At 33.0% G+C, this 24,720-nt stretch overlaps 3 protein-coding genes and 1 long non-coding RNA gene across 4 annotated transcripts; 2 read left to right on the forward strand and 2 right to left on the reverse strand.

The window, feature by feature from the left end:
* Positions 1–71: 71 nt before the first annotated feature.
* On the reverse strand, positions 72–1,219 carry LOC139864460 (uncharacterized). Its single transcript, XM_071853040.1, has 3 exons — positions 842–1,219; positions 651–707; positions 72–554 (listed from the first exon to the last, which is right to left on the reverse strand). The coding sequence occupies exons 1-3, from the start codon at positions 1,217–1,219 to the stop codon at positions 72–74; spliced, it is 918 nt and encodes a 305-aa protein (XP_071709141.1).
* Positions 1,220–1,224: 5 nt separating this feature from the next.
* On the reverse strand, positions 1,225–3,387 carry LOC139864461 (protein FAR1-RELATED SEQUENCE 5-like). Its single transcript, XM_071853041.1, has 4 exons — positions 3,324–3,387; positions 1,996–2,803; positions 1,645–1,903; positions 1,225–1,527 (listed from the first exon to the last, which is right to left on the reverse strand). The coding sequence occupies exons 1-4, from the start codon at positions 3,385–3,387 to the stop codon at positions 1,225–1,227; spliced, it is 1,434 nt and encodes a 477-aa protein (XP_071709142.1).
* A 2,922-nt stretch (positions 3,388–6,309) lies between these two features.
* LOC139861769 (uncharacterized) lies at positions 6,310–8,725 on the forward strand. The gene is made up of 4 exons (XR_011763946.1): positions 6,310–7,338; positions 7,448–7,576; positions 8,022–8,210; positions 8,668–8,725. It is a non-coding gene; the product is annotated as an uncharacterized lncRNA (long non-coding RNA).
* Positions 8,726–8,731: 6 nt separating this feature from the next.
* Positions 8,732–12,713, forward strand: LOC139861770 (uncharacterized). Its single transcript, XM_071850275.1, has 6 exons — positions 8,732–8,831; positions 8,954–9,021; positions 11,575–11,636; positions 11,719–11,833; positions 11,918–12,097; positions 12,248–12,713. The coding sequence occupies exons 2-6, from the start codon at positions 9,001–9,003 to the stop codon at positions 12,500–12,502; spliced, it is 633 nt and encodes a 210-aa protein (XP_071706376.1). The 5' UTR covers positions 8,732–8,831; positions 8,954–9,000; the 3' UTR covers positions 12,503–12,713.
* The last annotated feature ends 12,007 nt before the right edge of the window (positions 12,714–24,720 follow it).

Consider the following 24,720-nt stretch of genomic DNA (forward strand, 5'->3'; position numbering starts at 1 on the left):
GTCAAACATTTAATAGGAAAACCAAAATTAACAATTGTACGAATATAAAAAATAAAAAATAAAAAATAAAATCAACGTTTGTCTTTGTCACAACCCCTGCAATTGTGTTCATGTGATCCACAATTACTGCAAGTAATCTTTCTTTTTTTGCTTTCCAAAATTCCTTTCTCTTTTCCACTCATGAGACGCTTATCTTTTCCACAACCTTTGTATCTCCCAACCGGTGGGTTTTGTATGTCTAATGAATTAGGTTTTGAAACACCAACCATTTCTTGTATGACATCATCTTTTTTCTTAAACTGTTTTGGCACTTGAGCCTCAGCTTCTTTCTTCACCATTTTAACTTTTTCAAGAAGCACTTGTAGCATCGTTTCATCCTGCCCAATTAGTTCAACACAATCATCAATAACTGATGTGATTTCATTAATAGAATTTTGAACAGCAATGTTTTCGTTGCCATATCTGTTTCTCCTTGATCTTAACTCTGGTGGTATTATATCCCTTCTCCAACGCCTCATTATGTATTTTTCAGGGATTTCATCTATATTATCGTTCTTCAATACCCAAAAACAATGTCTACAAAGAAGACCAAATCTTAGATAGTGTCTACATGTACATATTATTGATCCATCTTGGCGGTTATGAAGTACCTTCATAATAAAAAAAGTATGAAACTGATGTATAAGCCAATCACAAGTGATAAGTACCTATTTAAATATGACAACTGACGTATAAGTCAATCACAAGTGATAAGTACCTATTTAAACTATTTTAACAAGTGAGATTCAAACTATTGCACAAATGTTATTCCATACATGAAAAAATATGTAAATTAGTTTACCTTGTATTTGAAGAACTCTTTTTCTTCATTCGAGCCTTCCCTTTTATCCTCCATACTTGAGCCTTCATCTTTTTTCCCTTCATTCGAACCTTCATTTTTCTTCCCTTCATTCGAGCATTCCTTTCTCTTTTCCAATTTCTCTTTAACAACAAATATTTCCGTGTATTCCTCTTTGTCCATTTTATCCAACGAACATTTATACAAAGCTGCAACAATCTCTTGTTGAATAATCAGAAAAATTGTATTCGTGTATACCTTCGATGCATGTTTTTCAATTCTTAGCAACGTTAATAATTTTGGGTTTTTCTTGATTGTCTGTACATCCAAAGATTCTTGTTTTGACCTCTGTTTTAACATGGCAGATTCAAAGCCGTCCATAAAAGTCAACAGATTTGATGCAGATCTTGTAAAGTGTGAAAAAAAGCATTTTCACTCTCTGATCTTGAAGTAGTTCGCATCAAACCAAACATTTCAGTCTCGATGAAATATGCTGGTATCCAACTTGATCTAACATCAAACATATATTTGAACCAACTGTCATTCTTCAATGAAAAATCGTCCATCAACTTTTCCCATTTTTCTTCAAAAACAGTTGGTTCTATGTACATATTCCACACAATTTTATCAAATCTCTTCTTGAAGTCTTTTTCTTGTTTGTCTTCAATATTAGGATTTGCTTCTTGAATCTGTAATCACATTTGATTGGTTAATAATTCATATTAAGAAAATTATGTATATGTATCATTAACCATTTCAATCGCATGTGATTAGTTACATGTAGTCTTCAATAACAAAACTCATACCTTTGATGGCACCTTCCTCATAATGTGCCACATGCATAGTCTATGCTTTGCCGTCTTAAAGACCTCTTTTATGGCTATCGCCATTGATTTATCCTGATCTGTCACAATCATGTTTGGCTCTTTCCCGAATGTCTTCATGAAGCAATTAAGTAGCCATTTGTAACTCTCGGCTGTTTCATCCTTGATCATTGCCGCAGCAACAGTGACACACCTACGGTGGTTATCTATTCCAGTAAATGGTACAAACTTGAGGTTGTACCTGTTAATAAAAAGACAATGTTAGAAACTCAGATAAGCCAAACAACCTGTCAATCACATGTGATTAGAAGCTGTAAAAACCAGGTATCATACCTGTTAGTTCTATATGTTGCATCAAATGAGATAACATCACTAAACTCCTTGTAGTTGCACTTTGCAACTTCATCCGCCCAGAAAATGGAATGTAATTGACTTTTTTCAAGCTTGTACTCAAATGAAAAACCAGGAACATATTTTTTCCTTTCTTCCATTTTGTTAACGAGCATTTGAGAATCAGTTGCATTGATAAACACATTCAAATCTCGTTTCCAGTTTCTGAAGTCAATTACAGTTCCATGAACATTTTTTTCATACCCTTTCATATTGCTGTAAACTTCGTATGCCTTTGTTGGACCAATATTTGATACCGTCGAATGGTATACAAACAACTTCTCTGCATACCTCATTTGTCTTTCCTTTTTACTTAAATGTCTGTATTCTATCGGTAGCAACTCATGATTATGTTGTTCTTCAAAGTCAGCAAGAACGAAAGTATCTGTTCCATACACCCGGTCGAATCTAACTTTAGCCCTACATCCTGTGCATTCCATGTTGCTTTTCCGAATTGGCTTTTTAGTTTCTTGTAATGTGTCAAAGTAGACTTCCTTTGGTGTGCCAGCCTTGTTGCATAAGTAATACTTTTGTTTCACTAATCCAGATTTTGCAGTTTTTTGTCCAGCCTTTCTTATGTCAAAACATGCATGATATGCATATAACCTATACATCTCTTCACATTGATCAAGTGTTCCATAATTATGACCAATGACCGGTAAGAAAAGTTTGTCAACAATTGGTGCATAATACAATGATCCACCCGGTGTTTGGTTTTTACGTGTTGCAGTTGCTTTTGGTGAATTATAATCTGTGGAAAACAAATTACAATGTTAATTGAATGTTTAACTAAAATAAGAGACAATATACATATCACATAATATATTATCATATAACGCAATCAAATGTGATTCAATAAGTAAAAATTTACAACAATTCTATTTTCAACTTCATCTTCATTGTATTCATCAGTAATCACTTTAAATCCCAGTAATGTATTATCATAAAACAATCACATGTGATTTTTACAAGAAATTACATGTGATTTTACACCAGATATTACTTAAAGTCACAAAAACACTAATTCATTAAAAGCTAATCACATGTGATTGAATGAGTAAAAATTTACAACAATTCGATTTTTATCTCCATCTTCATTGTATTCATCAGGAACCACTTTTAAATCCCAGTAATGTATTATCATAAAACAATCACATGTGATTTTACAATATATTACATGTGATTTTACACAAGACATTACTTAAAGTCACAAAAACACTAATTCATTAAAAGCTAATCACATGTGATTGAAGACGAAACGATATACATACCATCATCATTCTGGATTTCGTTGATGTCTTCATCACTGATATCGTATTCCCTCTCTGGTTCCATTGCTTAAATTGAAGGTGTATATGAATTGATTGATCAATGAATTCGTATGTTAAGCAATTCGGAGTGAACGAGTGATTATCAATCTAAGTTAACGACGTTAGGTAATCGTATAATCAAGCAATCCGACTGAATTAATCAGAGTTAATGACGGAATCGAACTGTTTGTTCGCCGGATAATCGTCAATCGCCATCACCAGGATCGTTTAGGGTTTTTGAAGGTTTTCGTTCGAGAGTGATTTGTTTCGTAGTAGGATTTCTATTTTTTGTAAAATGACCATAATACCCTCGCTGTATTAATTGGTGCTTTAATCTGGATCATTGATTAAAAGTGATCCAAAGGCTGAGAACCGCCCCTTGGATTTCAACCTTTTTAATGGTTTCTTTGGAATACAACTCATATGATATATAGTCGTTAGTGGAAGAGTTTAGGGAATTAGCCTCTAGGCATTTACTATACAACTAGTGAAATGACCCGTGAAATTACGAGTTTGTTTAAACGAAACAGTTTAATGATATATTTTAAGTATTAAGTGAACGTAAATGCTAAATTTATTTAGTTTAATGACTCGTGGAACCACAGAGTCCGACTAAGAAACTCGTCAGCTGAACATTTCATCAAACACCTAAAATGCATATTAAACAATCCACATCCAATCATGAGAGATAATATTGGTTGTCATTTTATTTTAAAAGTGTAAATTAAAATATAAATTTAGGATTGATTTTCTCTGGCCTAGCTTTTATACCTTCTCATACTCAATTCAAATTAATTAATTAAAATAATTCAAAATTATTTAATTTAATAATTATTAATAAAATTTAATAATAATTAATTAATTAATAAGATTTAATTTTAATTTAAAATTATTTAGATTAATGACATCACCCACCATGCTTAGATTTTTTTCTTTTTCTTTTTGATTTTTTCTTAACAAAGAAAATAGCCTATGTAAATTAAAATATAAATTTAGGATTGGTTTCCTCTGGCCTAGCTTTTATACCTTCTCATACTCAATTCAAATTAATTAATTAAAATAATTCAAAATTATTTAATTTAATAATTATTAATAAAATTTAATAATAATTAATTAATTAATAAGATTTAATTTTAATTTAAAATTATTTAGATCAATGACATCACCCACCATGCTTAGATTTTTTTTCTTTTTCTTTTTAATTTTTTTTTAACAAAGGAAATAACCTAATAATGACATCATCATATAGCATTTTAATATTAACTATAGATAGATAGATAGATTGTAAATCTAGAGAGAGTTAATAACAAAAACACAAAAGTTCCCTATATTATTTATCGATTGTATTTTTCTCTCTTATAATAATTCTTCAAACGGTTGGTCGTCGTGTTGTTAATCATAATCTCGTTACGGATCGTGGGTCTTCAAAATGGTATGCAAAGAATACTTCATTGTGTCATTAAATTGGTACCTTACTTTATATACTTATAGCCTATAGGACATTGTATACATATTAAACATGTGCTATGTAATCATTGGACACCATTACTTTCCCAACATTTTCTTGGTGGCTTCTATGCAGGTCTTGTGTTATTGTTGGATGTCGTTGCACATACTATCGGTGTGACGTTGGCTACATCAATGGCTGCAAGGTTAAATGCAGCAGCTATACATAACTTACATGTATACCCAACCCACACCAATGTATAAAGTTTTTATCAAGTACATGTCTGTATATATTATAACAAAATCAATATTAGCAAAACATTCAATAAAAAATTCTCCATGTTTTTATTTAGACCTTTAGACAAAAAAAATTCAATACTTTTTTCACCGTTAGATTAACTAAATTAAATTATTTGCAAATATTATACATAGATTCAATTAGAAAATACAAAAAGACAAAAAAATGGCACTATTCATTTGATTTTTTTTTTGTTGGCAATTTTGTCATTTTCCCCCCGATTTTTACATTATGTTAAATTTCACCTCATTTTGACTAACTTTTTTACTTTGACCAACCCTCCAATTTATAAGATGTATATTAAACAAACTATAAATTTATCAAAGTGAATATGTATATCAGTTGGTAAGGAGGTTTGTTGAAATCCAAAGGGACGCAAGTTCGAACCTTGACGTTGCGTTTTTTTTCTTTTAGGCTAGCGATTTTGAGCCCAGCAAAGCGGGCCGACCCGAATACTTGTTTCACTCATCTAGAGAATTCGATCTCCACTACAATCTCCTAAATTTAACAAAACCGTATCTTAAAAATTTATTAAAATCTATATGTATTATGTATATAGAAGCCCAGCCCAGCTAAGCCCATAAACCGGATCAATCAAGTCACGTGGTTATGTACTTGCCGCATCTCTCAACCCTATCTTTATCTCTCTCTCTTTCATAGATGTTTCAGAAGCTAGGATCTCCTCTACCAGACTTCTTATCTCCGACTCCGATCCAGCTTTTTTTTTTTTCTTTCTTTCTTTTGTATCTACTATTTTCCTTGTATTTACTATTTTCAGAAGCTAGGATCTTCTCTACCAGACTTCTCATCTCCGACTTCTCATCCAGGGTTGTATTATTATTATTTTTTATTTTTTGTATCTACTATTTTTCGTATCCAGGTTTTAGATTATATACATAGTTTCCTTGTTTCGATATTCTTCGATTTGTTTTTGTTTGAATAATAACACAACTACCACTCCCTGTAGTATTTCATCATGGAAGCTGTTTTGGGTCATTATATGTTTTTTCTGTGGTTCGAAAATAGATCTAGGATGATATATGCTTTTCTGTATGTTGATAATTAATACCCCGTACTATTTATCTACTCTGATTTTTTTAGTTCTTTTGAAACCAGTGGATCTAGCTGTATATTTTGTTGTTGCATATATATATATATATATATATATATATATATATATATATATATATATATAGAGAGAGAGAGAGAGAGAGAGAACTAGATCTAGGATGATATAAGTTTGTATATACATATTTGTATATGTGTGTGTGTGTTAGAGAAAATCGGAGTCGGAGACAGTGGCAGAAGCATGAATTTCTTTTACTGGGGCGAAATGTTTTTTTAAAAGCGTAGAAATTTTTTGGTCAAAATATGGAGGTTTTTGGGCAAAGTACGAAGGTTTTTGAGAAAAATACGTAAATTTTGGGCAAAATGTGGAGGCTTTAGGGGCAAAATATGGAGAGTTTTGGCAACAAAAAAAAAATCCACTGGGGGCTGAAAATTACAAATTCACTGGGGGTGGGCGCCCCACCCTGCCCCACATATTTCCGCCCCTGGTCGGAGATGATCGGAGATGAGAACTCTGGTAGAGAGGGAGAGTATTAAGTTAGCAAACAGCATATCCAATATACTAAAAAATACTCATGATATTTTGAATGTTAATTATAAAAGATGATTATTTTTTTAGAAAGTTGGGTTGGGAATCACTGACGGGATAGAAACTACCTACTCGATCCATCAATTTATATGGTCCATTCTGCTTCAGGGTCGAATTCCTGCGTACGGGACGTAAAAATCTCCCTCACGGATTTTTTTACGGACCCAGATATCGAACCCCTTATCTCTTACCGTGCCCAGTACTCAAGGTATTAGGATTGAACCATTGGGCCACGAAGAATTGAACCATTTTAACCAAGGGTGCAATATCAGTATCGATAATCAAAATTTAGAAGATTTTAATATTCATATTCTTTTGGAGGAACAACTACAAGACAATTGAGAAAGTTGGTATTCTATCAATTAGTCTGCTTTGTTGCCTGATGAAGAATCAAAGCTGTGTTCGCCTCAATGCACTTTCTTTTTGCACCCTCTTTAAGTTGTTTGCATTTGATGATATTAGTTGCTAAAATTTGTGATTTAACATCCTCTTTATTTGTTTTTGCTTCTTAGGATATGGGCCTGATCAGATCATCTATTCCATGCTTCTTAGGGTTGGCTAGCATATTCCAAAAAGTTGAGTATTTTTTTCCACTCGTAATAAATGTATCATTGTCTTGTTATTTGTTGCTGATTTTTCTCTTTTTTGTTTTTTCTTTCTAAATATTTTTTTATCTTTCTACAGGCATTTGAATACAATGCTTGGTTGACAATGAGTATGTGAACAAGCACCGACATCCATGCCGATTGTTACGCGATGCTAACTTATTCGAGATTGACGCTGATCAGAAGAATGATCATTGGCCTCGAACTGGTAAAGGAATTTTTCATTTATAATTGTCCTTGTAACTTTACGCATTAGGCCAAAATCTTAACGGAACACATTTTTGCATTAGACCAAAAAATAGGCTGGCTAGTTGTATGTAACATATTGTTGTATATATGTTGTCATCATATCTATCATCGTTTTCACATTTTGAAATCTTAGTCGTAGTTGTCTTTTAAGAAAGTTAATGGACTGAATTATTTGCATAAAATAGTTTAACATGTTAAAAAAAAGTGAAATGCCCTTTAAAGAAGTTAATGGAATGGCTTATATGTGGTCTTTTTACATTAGACACTTTAGACACTTTAGACTAAAATCTTAATGGGTCACCCACTAATTATTAATATTTTTTTCACAAAATAACCAAAATACATGAAAAAGTTATAAGATGTTTCATTTGTTTTAAAAGTTAAGATTCTGTTTTATGTTTCAGGCTGATGTTGACGGAAACACGTCAGTTGACTACATTGAGTTCATTATGGCAACAATGTATATGCATAGACACAAATTGGATAGGGAGGAAAACTTGCACAAAGCATTTCAACATGTAGATACTGATGATAGTGGTAGTGCTTTGGTTGTTGTAATACTGATGAAAAACTAAAACTGTGTTGGCCTTAAGGTACCTTTTTCCTGCACCATCTTAAATTGTTTGCATTTGTTTTGATGATGTTAATTGCTCAAATTTTGTGGTTTAAAGGTCCCTTTTTAGGCAGATAAGTTAATTGTTTGGTCTTTATGTATATAATATGATATGATAAGTTGGATTTAGTGTTGTAAATCTCGGAATATATCGGGGATATCTCGGTTTTAATTGCTTACCGAGATCTTGAACTCTAATCAGTTAAACCACTCTACGTTTGAAGAGCTCGATCCTTTTTATCAACCTTTTTATAACCTAATCATGTTTTGAATTGATAAATAACTCTATGCTACTAAATAGTAAAATGAGTCGGTGAGCAAACAATGTTACTTTTATACTTACCGAGCCTGAAAAAGTACTTAGAATTTGATGTTCTTTTTGATTTGTCATGTGTGAAAAACAAAGAAAGATTCCTGATATGTATGTTTTCTTGCAGTCTTTAAGTTAAAAATAAGCAGCCTCTTAAATCCATAGAGCTTGAACTCATACCCAACTACCCAAGTTCAATTGTTTCTCAACTAATAAACCGTGTTAGGGTAACAAAGCATTTTTTTGTTCTGTTACAAGAAATTGTGGCAACCACAAAGAATTATACAAGAGGTATGTACTATTTCAGCTTTACAGGTCCACAATTTGTTATTTTTAACTCCAAATAAATATCCTTATATTATTATTTCTTACACATTTTTTTTTTACATTTTTACAGACACTTCAATGCTTAGGTTGCAATGGGTATGTAAACAAAGTACCCCCCAGGCCGATCAGAAGAATGATTAATGGCCGCGAACTGGTAAATGAAAATTCTTTTCTATTTTTATCTTTTTACATTTTCATTTATAATTTTTGTTGTAAAGATAGCTGGCTGTTTGTGTGTGCGCGCGTAACATTTGTTGTATATATGCTCAGTCATCATCATCATAGTTTTCACATTTGTATGATGAAAAATAAAGTATAATCAGCTCTCTCTGTTCTATGCTTATCTTTTAGGTTATTAGACGTTTGGCTATTAGTTAGATTTCATGTGTTTGAGAGCCTTTAGTAGAACTAAGCTCACTTTTAAGTAAAAAGTACCTTGATATTAACCCCTGTGTTTTAGTATTAGTTATTATCTTCCTACTTCTCGGGCCGTGCATTTGTATGGCAAAAAGAAATCCTAGTATATATACACTTAATAGTGATTGAATTTTTTTGATTTATATGTTAAACTTTGTAGAGAATTTAATTTAATGATGATATGTATCATGTTCTTGCTTTAAAAAAGCGTTAGGGGTCTAAAGACTGAGGCGCTAAGGTGAGTGCCTCACGTAGACAGTTAGACACTTGTTATGCATCAAACGCTTTTAATCAAGGTTGAAAACTCGGAACTTGGGGATTTCTCAGCGGGACAAATTTTAGAAGTTCTCGGAGAACTCGGGAGAACTTGGTTGTTGACTTTCGTTGACTTTTAATAAAAATTTATATTTTTGAATATATATATATATATATATATATATATATATATATATATATATATATATATATAAATAATAATGTATGTATGTATGTATGTATGTATGTATAAATATTAGACTTTTAAGATAATTTTTATGATTTGACCGAGAAATTCAATAAAATCGGATATTGACCGATAAATTGGTCGTTGACCAATAAATTGGTCGTTGACCAATAAATTGGTTGTTGACCGATTTTTTTTATTCATAAAACGAGAACTCGCCAAACTTCTGAATCCGAGTTATCGCCAAGTTCTCTGCGATTTTTTCCGAATTTTAGCCATATGATAAATATAGTATATATTAGTAATTGAAACTTTTAGTGTTACACAACAACAACAACAAAACCCAATACCACATAAGTGGTGTATGGGGAGGTGAGATGTAGACAATCGTTCCCCTATCCGAATCCGAGAATAAAGACAAGTCATTTCTCCATCCATAGTGAAAACACACTCAAAAGTAGAGAAAGTCATCCCTCTCTCTATTCGACGGATAGAGAGATTGCTTCCGAGTGGACCTCCGGCCAATAAGTAGGAAAATTTAAAAAAAAAAAATTTAAATTAAAAATAAAATTGAGACGCCATGAAAATGGTAAAATCAAATTTCCATGGGTTTTAAATTCTGCCTGAAATTTAATTTAGTCTCTAAGAGTCAGTCAAGTCGCAAATAAATCGACGCTTGTTCTCGACTCAATAACTAGAGCCGTTACACATCATTATAGATAGGAAATTTAATTTCCATGGGTTTTAGTGTTGCACATCATTATAATGCAACCCATTAAAAGCCCTGTAGCATATACAGTTTAGAAATTAGGTCATGGCCCATATCCTACACCTATTTACATCTATTTATAGATAGGAAACCCTAACACAGTAACACTACTCACCCCTAGCAGCTGGAGCAACGTTTACAGCACACCTGAAGGAGGTTTGGTTCTCCTTGAAATTCCATTATTATTTGACTGAGTTCTGCTGTTTATTTAAGTATGTGTGATTTTAGGGTCTTAATTCATGATTTACATTGATTTTCCGTTTGGATTTGCTAATTTCTTTAGCTTGTGTAATTTAAAATTGTCACTGATCTGCTTGATTGAGCTTTGTTTGATTGAGTTTAGCTGTTTATTTAAGTTTGTGTTACTTTTTGGTCTTAATTTATGATTTACATTGAATTTCTGTTTGGATTTGCTAATTTTTTTAGCTTGTGTAACCTAAAGTGTCACTGATCTGTTTAATTGAGCTTTGGTTGATCAAGTTTTGCTGTTTATTCCATTTGTGATTATTATTATTATCATCAATCATCAATTTGCACTGTGATTTTGTGTCTATTTTTACATTATCCCCAATTCTACTTCACATATAGCCTGAGTTAAGAAGAATTTGAGTGATTTGTAATATCCCTAATTTGTATCTCAGTTTTCACTGAATTTAATTTTGGTGATTATTATTTTATTTCATCATTATCAATCATCAATTTGCACTTTGATTATGTTTACATGAAGCATTTAAGCTGAGTTAAGAAGAATATCAGTGATTGTAATATCCCCTGTTTGCTTCTCATTTTGCACTAATTGTGATTTTTGTGATTATTATTATCAATCATCAATTTGTACTGTGATTTTGTGAATAGCCTAATTTTACGCATGTGAAGCATTTATGTGAGTTAAGAAGAATATCAGTCTTTCAGTCTCAGTAAGAGTTTATTAAGGGCCCTGAACTAATAATGAGGTTCCATGTATACATAATTTAGCTAATGAATAACATATGTTCTCTGTTTATTTTATTTTATTTTGTTACAATTGTTAAGTTAAAATGTTTATGCTCAATTGAGTTTGTGTGCTGTCACAAATACAGATGAATTCCATTGTCAAAAACTCGTTGAATGGGATTGTGAAAACAACCCAGATGTTCCTGAGGTATAAATCAAGTTTTTAATAGGTTTTATTAGATGATGTTTAAGACCTGTCTAAGCTAATGGTTTATACTGTACTTTTATAGTTCATCAGCGAAGAAGACAAAGGAGGAGCTCGATTGTGTCATCAGACCGATGGTGCGTGAGGACGAGATAGTCTTTGAAGACCTGCATCGCAGGGCGCGTTCAAGATTTCTTTGGGTAAACACAATTTTGCTGGGTGTTTGAATTTTTTCTTTTTAAATGCAAATTATGCTAACACTGGTATATTTTTTCGAAAACAAGTTGAAAGATCCCCAGGATTGGTATGTTGCCCATGGACAAAAAATGTCGACGTGGTATGGCTCTTATGTTGATAATGGACCACCAATTGTGTACAAACCAGCTCCAATGCTGTATGGAGCATTACAACTCCAAATGCCTATGGATACCGACTGTTTCTTCCCTGAAAATACTCCTCCAGAGGTAATTTACTGCTGTAATTACATTTTAAGTGACCCTTAATAAAAAATATTATTATATTGTAATGTGGCTCTTATTAACATAAAATTACAGACTTATATTTATGTTTAATTATCATTAATTGCTAAAATTGATGAAACCATTGTGGTGCAGTGGATTGGGAAGAAGGGGACGGATGCTTATATCAGCGGAGTCTTGGTTGCACCAGAGCATCGTAATCAGTTGGTGGGTACAAAGCTTGTGCGTTACGCCCTTGCTGAAGCGAAGAAATCTGGAATGGAGCGCTGTTTTTTAATTCGTCACAAAGATAATTGGGCTGCTGCAAACCTCTGCCACAAGGTGGGGTTCGAGGTGGTTGTGCCGCCTGAATCTGATGATGAGTATTTGTTGGGAATTCACCTCAAGTGATTTGCCGAACACACCAACCACTTGCTTGTTGAACTTGTTTTTGAGACTACTATTTACTCTTTGTTTAAAATAATGTGGGTGGGGACGTGGGGTATGGATTTGACTTCGACTTTATTAGCTCTGTTATTCTCTCTGAGACTATGTTTATGATCTTTTCTTCTACTGTATGATAATATAAACAAAGTTTTGGTCAAATGTTGATTTTTAGGCTTCGAATTGATTGCAAGTCGTTTGAGGGTTCTGTTAATTAGGGTTTATGTGCTTAAATCGCCATTTTAATTAGGGTTTTTAGATTTTGAAATGAATGCAAAGTTTCTACTTGTTAATTGTTATGATCAATATAACATAAATTGTCTATATACTCCGTAAATGAGGTGTTATCCTCATATTTTATGAGCTATACGTGTCTTCAGATTATAGATGGGCAAAAAAACCGGATCCCGATCCGGTGACCCGATCCGGAACCGGATCCAAGCAAAACCGGACACAGCAAAAACCGGATCCGGATCCGAGATCCGATCCGGTTCCACCCGGATCCAGTTTTTCAAGAAAACCGGATTTTTTTCGGATATAAACCGGATTTTATCCGATCCGGTTTGGATCCGGATCCGGATCCGATCCGGTTTTTCAAAAAACTAGTCTTTTTTTTTTTTTTTTGCAGTTTCAGCCTTTTTTTGCAGTTTTTTGAGTTTTTTTTTTTTTTTTTTTTTACCATTTTAACCCCACAAAGTCCATTATAAATACATGGTAATGCCTTGGTTGAAAATGCACCAACAAACATTCTCATATTTATTTCTAAATCACTAAATATTCTCTAATCTCTAGTCTAATTATCCCATAATGGATAATTCACAAGCTTCCGTTTCCGGTTCCGCTTCCGTTGGAACATCTTCACAAGGCTACACTACGGCCGATATTGATTACAAAAAAGAAACAAAGCGAAAAGGGGACGTTTGGTCCAAATTCGAGTTGTGTGTAATGAAGGATGGTGCGGAAAAAGCTCGTTGTACACAATGTATGAAGTTCATGGGTGTTTCGGGTAATACAACGTTAAGAAAACATCTTGACAAAAGTTGTAGTGCAAGGCAAGACCCGAGACAACAAACAATGCGGGCCGATGGTTCGATTTTTGAATACGATGCCGAAGCTCTTCGGCAAGATTTGTCAAGGTTTGTCATTCAACAAGCGCTTCCTTTCAACCACTTCGACAATCCAAGGCTTACGGAGCTAATTCGGAATCGACTACAACCGCGATATAGCAATGTAAGTCGTTCTACCTTAAGACGTGACGCCTTTAAATTATGGAAAAAAGCTAAAACTGAAATAATTGAAGGTTTTCGAACATATAAACATAGGGTTTCTATAACTTGTGATGTTTGGAGCGCACCACATGAAACGGCAAATTCTTATTTAGCCGTTACCGCTCATTGGTTTAATCCCGATTCGTGGCTTTTAATGAAACGTGTTATCGATTTTAAAATATTTGGTTATCCACATAACGGTAATAATATAAAAAAAGCGTTACAAGACACTTTAGAAGAATATAATTTAATCGATAAAGTTTTTAGTAACGATACATGCACTTAGACCGATTTTAAATGGTGCATTTATTCATACACGTTGTGTTGCTCATATTATAAACTTGGGAGTTCAAGATTGTTTAACTTTTTGTTCTTCATTAAAAGAAAAATTTAGAAGATTATTAGTAACGATTTATCGTACGAGCAACGCACGACATCATAACTATAAGGCTTTTATTAAAGATTGTCATGGCACTTGGTTAGGTCCTTATTTTGATAATAATACAAGATGGAATTCTACTTGTTTAATGTTCGAAAATATTTTACGTCAAAAAGAAACGTTAATCGCTTTTAATAGAAAACTACTTAGAAAGGGATTTTCCGAACCAATTAGTGACGACGAATGGGATGACTTGGAATCATTAACAAGTTTTTTACAAGTTTTTAAAGAGGCATCAACAATGTTATCGGGTGTTTATTACCCAACTAGCGTACTATTTGCGGAAAAAATATGCGAATTTGCGAACTCAAATAATGTTATTTTTAGACAAGCGATTTTTCATATAAGAAAAAAACTAAAAAAAAATATTTTGGAGAGATACCGAAGGTATTTTTATGTGCAGCCGCACTTGACCCACGATTAAATTTTAATGGGGTTGAACGATTGATGACAACAATATATACCAACTTTGATTGTGTGCATGGTGTTTTTGATGCCGAACCCAACTACCTTTTGAACCAAGTACACGCTTTTAATGATGTTTTTGAGAATATGTTTGGTATTTATGCAACAAAATATGGTCGACAATCAAACCCAATTGTTGACCAACCCGGATCATCTTCTCGAAGGAGCCGAGACCTCAAAATAAGTCTTTTTAACTTGGTACGTGAAGACGCTTCCAAACGCGCACGAACATCGGCACCCACAAGCGAGTTGGGAAATTATAAGATGGCAAACTTTGCACTAAACATGAGTGAAGAACAATTTAACAACCTTGACATTTTAAAATGGTGGGAAACAAAACAAGACACATATCCAATATTAAGCATTATGGCTCGTGACTTATTTACCGTTCAAGCTTCAACCGTAGCTTCCGAATCGGCCTTTTCTTTGAGTGGTCGAATTATATCGGAAAGAAGGTCAAGACTTACCCCCCAAGCTGTGAAAGTATGTGTATGTTTGAAAGATTATTTGGATGGGGTAGATAGGATACAAGATCAAACTTCATTAGAAGGTCCGTTATATAACGACATTGAAGAATGTATAGAGTTTGAAGAAAATTTAGCGGGATTATCACCTACAACAACCGAAGAGAATTCCGACAATGAACTAAACGAAGTGGATGAAGGTGACTATGAACCGTTTGATATGGACCAAACCGAAATGAATGTATCGGGTTACCAACAAGCTTACCTTTCTCTAGTTGATGACCCCGCTTTTGAAGACTACGATCGAAGGCACCATCCTCAACGCGCTCAACAAGATAACACATTTGGGTCATTTGACGACTAAAGTATAACGGGTGATGGCCATGCCGAAGCTCGATATGCTTTAATCTTAATACATTATTGGGTGATGGCCATGCCGAAGCTCGAAATGTATTAATTATAATTGTATTGTTCGAATAAAAGTGTTTTTATTTTTATTATTGTATCGTTCGAATAAAAGTGTTATTTATATAATTGTATTGTTCGAATATTGTTATTTATATTATCTATTGTGTTAAGCAGTTGAGCATTATAACTTTTCTTTATACCGATTATATTATTGTTGTCAAACGTTAAAAAAATAGAACCGGTAAAAATATAATTCGCAAAATCGAATCCTAGTCCAAGAAAAATCCGAAAAAATCCGATCGAGATCCGAAAAAGAACCGGTTCCGGAAAAAAATCCGAAAAAAATCCGACGCCGAGAACCGGAACCGGATCCGGAACCGGTTCCGAAAAATCCGGACAAAAAAATCCGGTTTTTTTTTGTTCGAATCCGGTTTTTTATCCGGTTTGTGCATCTATACTTCAGATAATATAAGCTAATAATTACATCATGCCACATAATTATGTTGACAAGTCTATGTATCTACATTAACTAATTAGTCTTACATTAACTAATTACTCCATTAATTAATTAATTATTATTATTATTATAAGATAAGTAGTTTAAGATTTGTAAAATTTGCGCGTTTTAGACAAAAAAAATTTCTTTTTAATATGATTCTTAATTCGTTGTTACAAATATATATGAATTAGCATTCAAATTTGTCTGTTCAAATAACTTAAAAAGAAATACTAAATAGTAGAGCATGTAGAAATCATAATGTAGTTTAAATAAACAAATGCAAATAAAGTGCAAGTCCTAATAAACAATAAACAATATGATATGATAATCAAAACGATGAACTTGTTAAGTTGATGGTCGAGTTTCATACATGACAAAATAATACTAATATTTTCATGTCCTTATGAATGAATTGTCAAAAATGCAACTACTGTGGAAAGGTCCCCAAAAGTAAGTGTTCATAACTAAATATAATAACGTTAAATTGTGTTGTAAATGTCAAAATAACTACTGAAGCTTGGCTTGAGTGGTATGTGGTGATATTCAATTTGGGGTACTACCAACCCAGGTTCGATTCCAAGCAAGGAGTTACAACCTTTGATGGTATTGTTAACATCAATGCGATTTGGGAAGGTTTCTGGGGAGTTTTTCCCAACCTTCGATGGTACTGCAAACATCGTCGCGAATTAGGTTTCCTTCTAACGCGTGTGTGGGTGACAAATGAGAGGATTCGACGTCGATATCACCGTTTAAAAAAAATGTCAAAATATTTGACACAAGTATGATAATATTTTTATGATTCAATTCTTCTATTGATAAAGCTTCTCAGGAATACCGTTAACATGCATAAAAGTATTGTACAATTTAATAACTGTCATATTGTATTTTGTATTTTTATATATAATAAACGTGTTATGTAATGTAACTAAAAAGATTACATATTTGACCCGTTAGAAAAAACGTATATTTGCCATTGTGCCTAATCATGCTATTAAAATACCTGTGTTGACCCCAACATGTTTTGCCTGGGGATACAACCCAACTGAGTTTGCTCATTTTTGTACATGTACTTGTGGTTACATTTACCATTGTGACTACTCAATTAGAAGAAACTGTAGCTGAGAAAAAATAGTTACTTATTGAAATTTCAGTACATTACATTCTTCACTTTTCACACAATAAAATTTTAATATCTATTCCTTTGGTAACTTTAGGAGTCAACAAAGCGGTCAAAGACATGGTGGTTACAGCATTTGCTCACAATTTATTATACTCTAATTGTCACGAAATAATTCAATTCATAACCAGACATCAAATAAATATGTAAACTACAACTAACCGCACATTGAGATAACTACACAACACCCAATAGGGAAAACGGAACAGAGTGTTACTCCACCGGTTACCTGCTCCATTAAAGATTTATACTTGAAGATTTAAATCACCTTCATAGGGTTATGGTGAAATCACGCCTTGAAAAAGCATAATTCGGCTCCATCATAGAATACACCATAATCCTCTAATAAAATACGCGCCTTGAAAAGCATAATTCGGCTCCATCATAAATTTCAGTACAAAACCGATGTCTAAGTTGCTGCGTTCTCTTTTTAAGTTTCACAAACATCCTTGAACTTATCAAGGTGGCTAAGAACACCCGTCACTTTAGGGAACACATGAACTTGCATTATGTTATGGAACTCAAATGTTTCCTGCAAAATGAAGTCCTATATATAAGTCTAAAATTACACATTAACTATATGAGCTGAATTTTAATATATACTGTACAAAAGTAAGAAACAGATTACAATCACATACTTGCCATTTCAAAACGACAACTTCCACAATTAACCAATGGTGCAAGATCAGTGAATTTCGCAGTGTCTATATAGGTATGGTGAAATCGCGCCTTGAAAAAGTATAATTTGGCTCCATCATAGAATACACCATCCTCTAATAAAAAATGCGCCTTGAAAAGCATAATTCGGCTCCATCATAAATCTCACTACAAAACCGATGTCTAAGTTGCTGCAATCTCTTTTTAAGTTTCACAATTTTTTGTTAATTGAACAGGGCCTATATAAAAAAATAGAATTGACGGGACGGCTCTACCTTGAACTTATCAAGGTGGCTAAGAACACCCGTCACTTTAGGGAACACATGAACTTGCATTATGTTATGGAACTCAAATGTTTCCAGCAAAATGAAGTCCCATATTAGTCTAAAATTACACATCAACTATACGCTGAATTTTAACATATACTGTACAAAAGTAAGAAACAGATTACAATCACATACTTGCCATTTCAAAACGACAACTTCCACAATTAACCAATGGTGCAAGATCAGTGAATTTCGCAGTGTCTATTGTTGTACCATTAATATCATTTGGACACTCAACAAACTGTAGCTGCCTTTGCTTTACCTAACACAAAACAGAAAGGGGCGTATCACAAAAAGAACACATACACTCCAGAATACGATGCATCAATAATTTTAAATGTAAAAATGTACAAAAAAAGAACCCATACACTCCAGAATACGATGCATCAATAAATAATACTCGAGCATGTGCAAAGTCACAAATCTTCAATTTACAGACAGCATTTGCAAGGATGTTTTTTTTTTTTTGGCTTTATATCTCTATGGAATGCACTTTCCGTGATAGTCAATTATTATAGATCAACTTATAATAGTATCGTAATAAAAACATGTCTGCAAATTAGAATCTCATGAAGTCATAACTTCCACAAAACAAGTAGCAAGTATGGTTCGATAGAACAGAAAATAGCATTATATAAAAAAATGTTCTGCTGTATTTTCTGGATCGCTTATTATACCATCCAAATTTTAAGAAACTATTACACTTTGTTTTATAAACAATCCAAAAATTGGGTTATTTTTGGCCAAAATAAACAAAAACAATGAAATGGGCCAAATATATAACATAAGCGATCGAAAGTGTATTTTATTTTTACAAGTCTATAACTTTTGAGAAATCTTTATTCAAAACATGAAAGATTTAGACAAATTGCAAATTATATAATCACGTATAACACGTTAACTATTTATACCAATTTTTGAACATAAAAGGTAGTAGGTCAACCTAACCCATTTCAACTTGGACAGTTTTAACCAATTATTCAACATAAACCGTTGTAAGTAAAACCCATACCATTTCAACCCATTAATTGGTGGCTTACATGTTTTGTTTAATAAAAGACAGGTTATTTAAGCAATGGGTCAAAAGGACCTAACATAAGGTGCCAAGTTTTTTACGCCGTGTATTCAGACATTTACGTAACATGCTAAGTAAAAAATTACAAAGCCACGCAAAGCCTACAGCTCAACACCAAAACATGAACGTCTCAAGATATCTTCCAATCAGATTTGAGTCTAAGGACCTGAGGCAAAATTTTCCATCTTATGCTCATAAGTTTAAGCCTGACCGTGGAGTAAATAACATCGTACAGTTGATTAGCCGATCTCTTTTGCTTCTTAAAGAACCCGTTGTTGTGTTCTTGCCATATGAAGTAAACGGAAGCCGCAAACAGAAGCTTTAAAACTTTGATTCGGGCAATATTTCTAACTTCAAATGGACTTAGGAGCGCAACAAAATCTCTCCATCCATTAGAAATAATAGGAAAATCCATGCAATGTGTTTAATGACAAAAGTGATTTGAGAAGGAACATGTAAAAAACAAATGGTCATGAGAGTCGGGGACTTGCTCACAAAGAGGACAAACCACCATAGAGTCTGATCTAATTTCTCACTGGTGCAACTTGTCTCGAATCTTCAACTTTTCACCCATGAGGAGTCACAAAACGAAAGCATGCCGTGGACAGTGGCGATTATAGGTTATGACCCTTGGGGTCACGGGACGCCACTAGTTTGAAACTTTTTAGTAAAAAATACCATTTAAATTGTACTGGACACCACTAAATTTAACCGTAGGACCCCCGTATGTTTTTCAAATTTGTAGTTATCTTTTTAAGATATATAGGACACGACTATATTTAACTACTCGGATTCTATGTATTTTCCGAATTTGTAATATTTTGAAGGTAAATAACCACTAAAATAGTATTCAAATATAATTAATAATTTTCAGGATCCCATTGAGTATTGCTTCTAGAATCGCCACTGGCCGTGGAATACATTGCGAATACCAAACCACCGAGAACCACGAAACAACCGCAGCTCCTGGTCTAATCGACTCCCACACAATAGAGGTTGAATAGTTGTGCAATTTTCCATCGTGATCCTGCCATTTAATTATATCATGCGCATGAGTCAGAGTTGGCATAACAATATCATTTAAAGCAGGGAACCGGTTACACCAATCTTCCGGCCAATGCCACTCAATGTTAGACACAATATCACGGACTGAACAGTTAGCCGTATACCCTGCTTGACTAATCATTCGGCGAGAAATAAAGTTAGCAAGCGGACCTTATGACACCACATATCAAACCAAGAAGATGTAATTTCCCCCATTCTGAATTTGACGAAAAAATCGACCTTTTATTTCATTCCGAATGCTTAAAGAGGAAGTAACTTAAATAACTTTACATGGATTAATTTCTTTTAAATAATATACATATTAAATTAATATGTAATATCTAAGTCCCCGTTTGTTTAGAGCTTAATGAACTTAATTGGACTTAATGATATAAAATTGAATAATGAGCTTAAATAACTTTACACTACATGGATTAATATGAATTATTCGGTAAGATTGTTTGGCTGTTTACTTTAGCAGTATTCATTATTAATCTAATCAATATGAAAGGCTGTTTGGCACATCTTCAAAAAGGGTGTCCTCCCCATATAGCTGTCTTTTTCTCAACTTTACCCTTTCTTTATTTTATTTTTCCCTTTCCTTTTTTGATCTTCCGTTTCCTAAAACCAAACTTTTCTCCTCTCTTTCTCAGCCGATCAAAATTACTTCTAGAAAGGTTATGAACACCAACAAGGATTCGTGGATATTGATCGGAATCTCTTGCGGAAGTCCGTAGTGAAGGGTCGGAGGACATCCTGTGACAACCCGGAAATTTCTGACCAAATTTAAACTTAATCTTTAATGTTTTCGACACGATAAGCAAAGTCTGTAATGTTGAGTCACGAAAGTTTTGGAACTATATTCATATAATCAATTATTCTTTGACTGTTCTCGACGATTCACGAACAATATATATATAAAACTTAATGTGCATATATATATATATATATATATATATATATATATATATATATATATATATATATATATATATATATATATATATATATATATATATGATTTCAAGTTATTTAGTAACGATAGTAACATTCGATTATTGATTCGATTGATATTTAGATAAGTTAACTAAAGCGTTTAAGATGAACCAGTAAAATACTAATTTGCTACAGTATTTTCGAATTGCTACAGTACCCGAAAAGCTAAAGTGTTTTCGAAAATCGCTATTTGCTACAGTAAAAAAACTTTGCTACAGTAAAACACTATTTCTGAATAAAAATGTATATGTGTATATACTACGAGACGATGATTTATAGAAACAAATAACCAAAACACTTAATTGATTAAAGTTACACTTCGAGTGACATAGTTTATCAATGATTAAGTTTAATTTTTGATAAAGGTACACGTCGCGTAACGAAAAGTACTAGTTTTCTAAGCATATGAAAATGCATTCGAGAAACCGGAACTGGGACATAAGTCGAGTGACAATGTACGAGTCAACGGACCAAAAATTATAAGTCGACTATGCACGTGAATATAATATAATATATAATTAATTATATAAATTAAATATATTATATATATAATTAAATAATATGTCGACGAACAACGAGACAAACAAATGTGAGCTGGATCAGAGGGCCATGCGATCGCATGGCCTTGATGCCCAAAAACCATGCGATCGCATGGAGGGCTGGAACATGTCAGGTACTATAAAACGCGAATCCTGGTGACCGAATTCATTTCATATTTCATCAATCTATCTCTCTGCTCTCCATATATATATTTATATTAATATTATTAAAATTAATATTAATATTATTATTATTATTATTATTATTATTATTATTATTATTATTATTATTATTATTATTATTATTATTATTATTATTATTATTATTATTATTATTATTATTAATATTAAGATTAATATTATTATCAATCTTATTATTATTATTAGTATTATACATAAAATACTACGACGGAGTCATGAGCGAATAAATTCTAAATGGGTTTTACGAGCGGGGCAGAGCTAAGAAAATTATGGGTTATAGCTATGGAGGTTATGGGTAATGTTCGAGGGTATGCTCGTAAGGTCAACCTAGCGTTTATCATCTCCGTTGCATCTACGTACTTTCCTGCAATATTGAATCTCAATATTGATACGTTGAGATCTACTGCTAATTTTGCATTCCGAGTTTCGGTCACTTTTTGGTGAATGACCTTATGTGCTGCTAAGGTGAGTTTCATTTGCTACCTTTTTAATTGCTTTTGCAATATATATTTTTGGACTGAAAATACATGCACTTTATTTTAAACACAATGGATACAAGTACATACTAAATTCTACACTGAGTTTGAACCGAAAATCCCTTAGCTTTGGTAACTAGTAACTGCCAGTTATAAGAACTGGTGGACGCGAGTAGTAGTATATGGATCCATAGGGCTTGATATTCCCGTCCGAGCTAGAGCACTAGCCTTTTAACGGACGTATGCTATTTGAGAAGCGTACACGTTAGTTTGCGTTTATTATTAAGATGATTATACAAAGGGTATAAATTATATATACGTTAAGTTTAGTTACCAGGGTGCTCAATTTCGTAGAATCTTTTGATAAACATTTCGGATGAAACAACTGAAATCTTGTGATCCACCTTTATATACAGATTATGCGCAACATTAAAACTATGAACTCACCAACCTTTGTGTTGACACTTTTTATCATGTTTATTCTCAGGTTTCTAGAAGTCTTTCGCTGTTTGCTTATACGTTATACAAGCTATGTGCATGGAGTCATACATGCTTTATTCAAGAAAACTTTGCATTCACAAAATTATCACCATGTATCTTATTTTGACTACATCGTCAACGGATGTAGTATTGTAAACTATTATATACGGTAATTGTCTATACGTAGAAATCATCAGACGTCGCGAACCTTGGATTTATATATTCATTTATGGTGTGTCTTTTCAAAAGAATGCAATGTTTACAAAACGTATCATATAGAGGTCAAAACCTCACTATGAAATCGATGAATGATGTTTTCGTCCAAATGGATTTGGACGGGTCGTCTCACATCCATGTTCTAAAACAAACAAGAAGGCGGTGGCGGTGTCTCATCGGAGACAATTGTGATTTACTACCGTTTAAAAAACTGAAACCCTAATATGAAGGAATTAAAAGAAAATGAGAAGTTTAATACACGAAAATGAAATTGAAACTGAGATCAGGTGAGTTAATAGGGTGAGATGGAAAATAGGGATTCCGATTAGTTTCATTTGGCCACAACAGTTTAATTTAATGAATTAATGGAAGATTGAGGAATGGGTTTTGCCCCAAAAGTTTTAAGAAATCAAAAATACGCAGACAAATGAAAATATTTGATTATTAATCGTAGTATCAAACTATTAGGAATTGGATAGGAAGTTTCTGGAAATAAAATACAGTTAACTATTAAGAATGTTCTAGGTTTTTTATTTTTGGTTACAGTTAGGGTGTGCTTGGTTACAGAAGGGGAATGGGAAAGGAAATGGAAAAGGAATGGTAATGGAATGGAATGAACATTCCCATTGCATTATTATTGCATTGTTATTGTTTGGTGTGACACCGCTAATTTTTTATTTTTTTTAAATACGTGGCGGAAGCATTCATTTATTAATTACCAAATACACTTTACACAAAAACTCAATTTTCTCAAAGATTAAAGCATGAAATCATTTAATTCTTACCTTGATAGACTCGGTAAATCACAAGGAACAAGATAATAAGAAAGATTCGAGCTCAAGAACAAGGATTCAAGATTAGGGTTTTGGTAGTTGGAAGGGATGAAGAATGAGATGTGTTTGTGTGTGTGAATATTCTGGAAACCAAAAGAAGAAATTAGAAGCACTAGTTCATCTAAAGTGGGTTAAATCCTACACTGTACAACACACGGGTATTTATCAGTTATCTGATATCTTTCGTACATCATTTGGCAACCCAAATGAAGTTTAATTTAAATAAACAAACCTGTTCTGTGACCCTTGTCACAAACTGGTCCTAACCACATCATTATTTAATAGTAAATATTAAATAAAAAAATAAAAGCATATAATAACACCACACTAACTTAAGAGCAATTTAGTAATCTTACATCTAGACCCAATAGAGGATGTTACAAATATACCCCCTTAAGAAGATTCCGTTCTCGAAATCTGGTCAAGGTCAAACAACTAGGGATATCGCGCCCTCATTAACTCCTCGGTTTCCCACGTCAAGTTAGAACCTAAACTGTGTCGCCACTCCACTAACACCATAGGAATCTGTTTCTTTCTTAGCTTTGTGACTTTCTTGTCCACTATTCTAATCGGCTCTTCTACTAGTTTCTTAGTCAAATCAACTTTTAAATCCTTCAATGGA

This window comes from Rutidosis leptorrhynchoides, chromosome 8 (assembly GCF_046630445.1).
Source record: "Rutidosis leptorrhynchoides isolate AG116_Rl617_1_P2 chromosome 8, CSIRO_AGI_Rlap_v1, whole genome shotgun sequence".
NCBI lineage: Eukaryota > Viridiplantae > Streptophyta > Magnoliopsida > Asterales > Asteraceae > Rutidosis > Rutidosis leptorrhynchoides.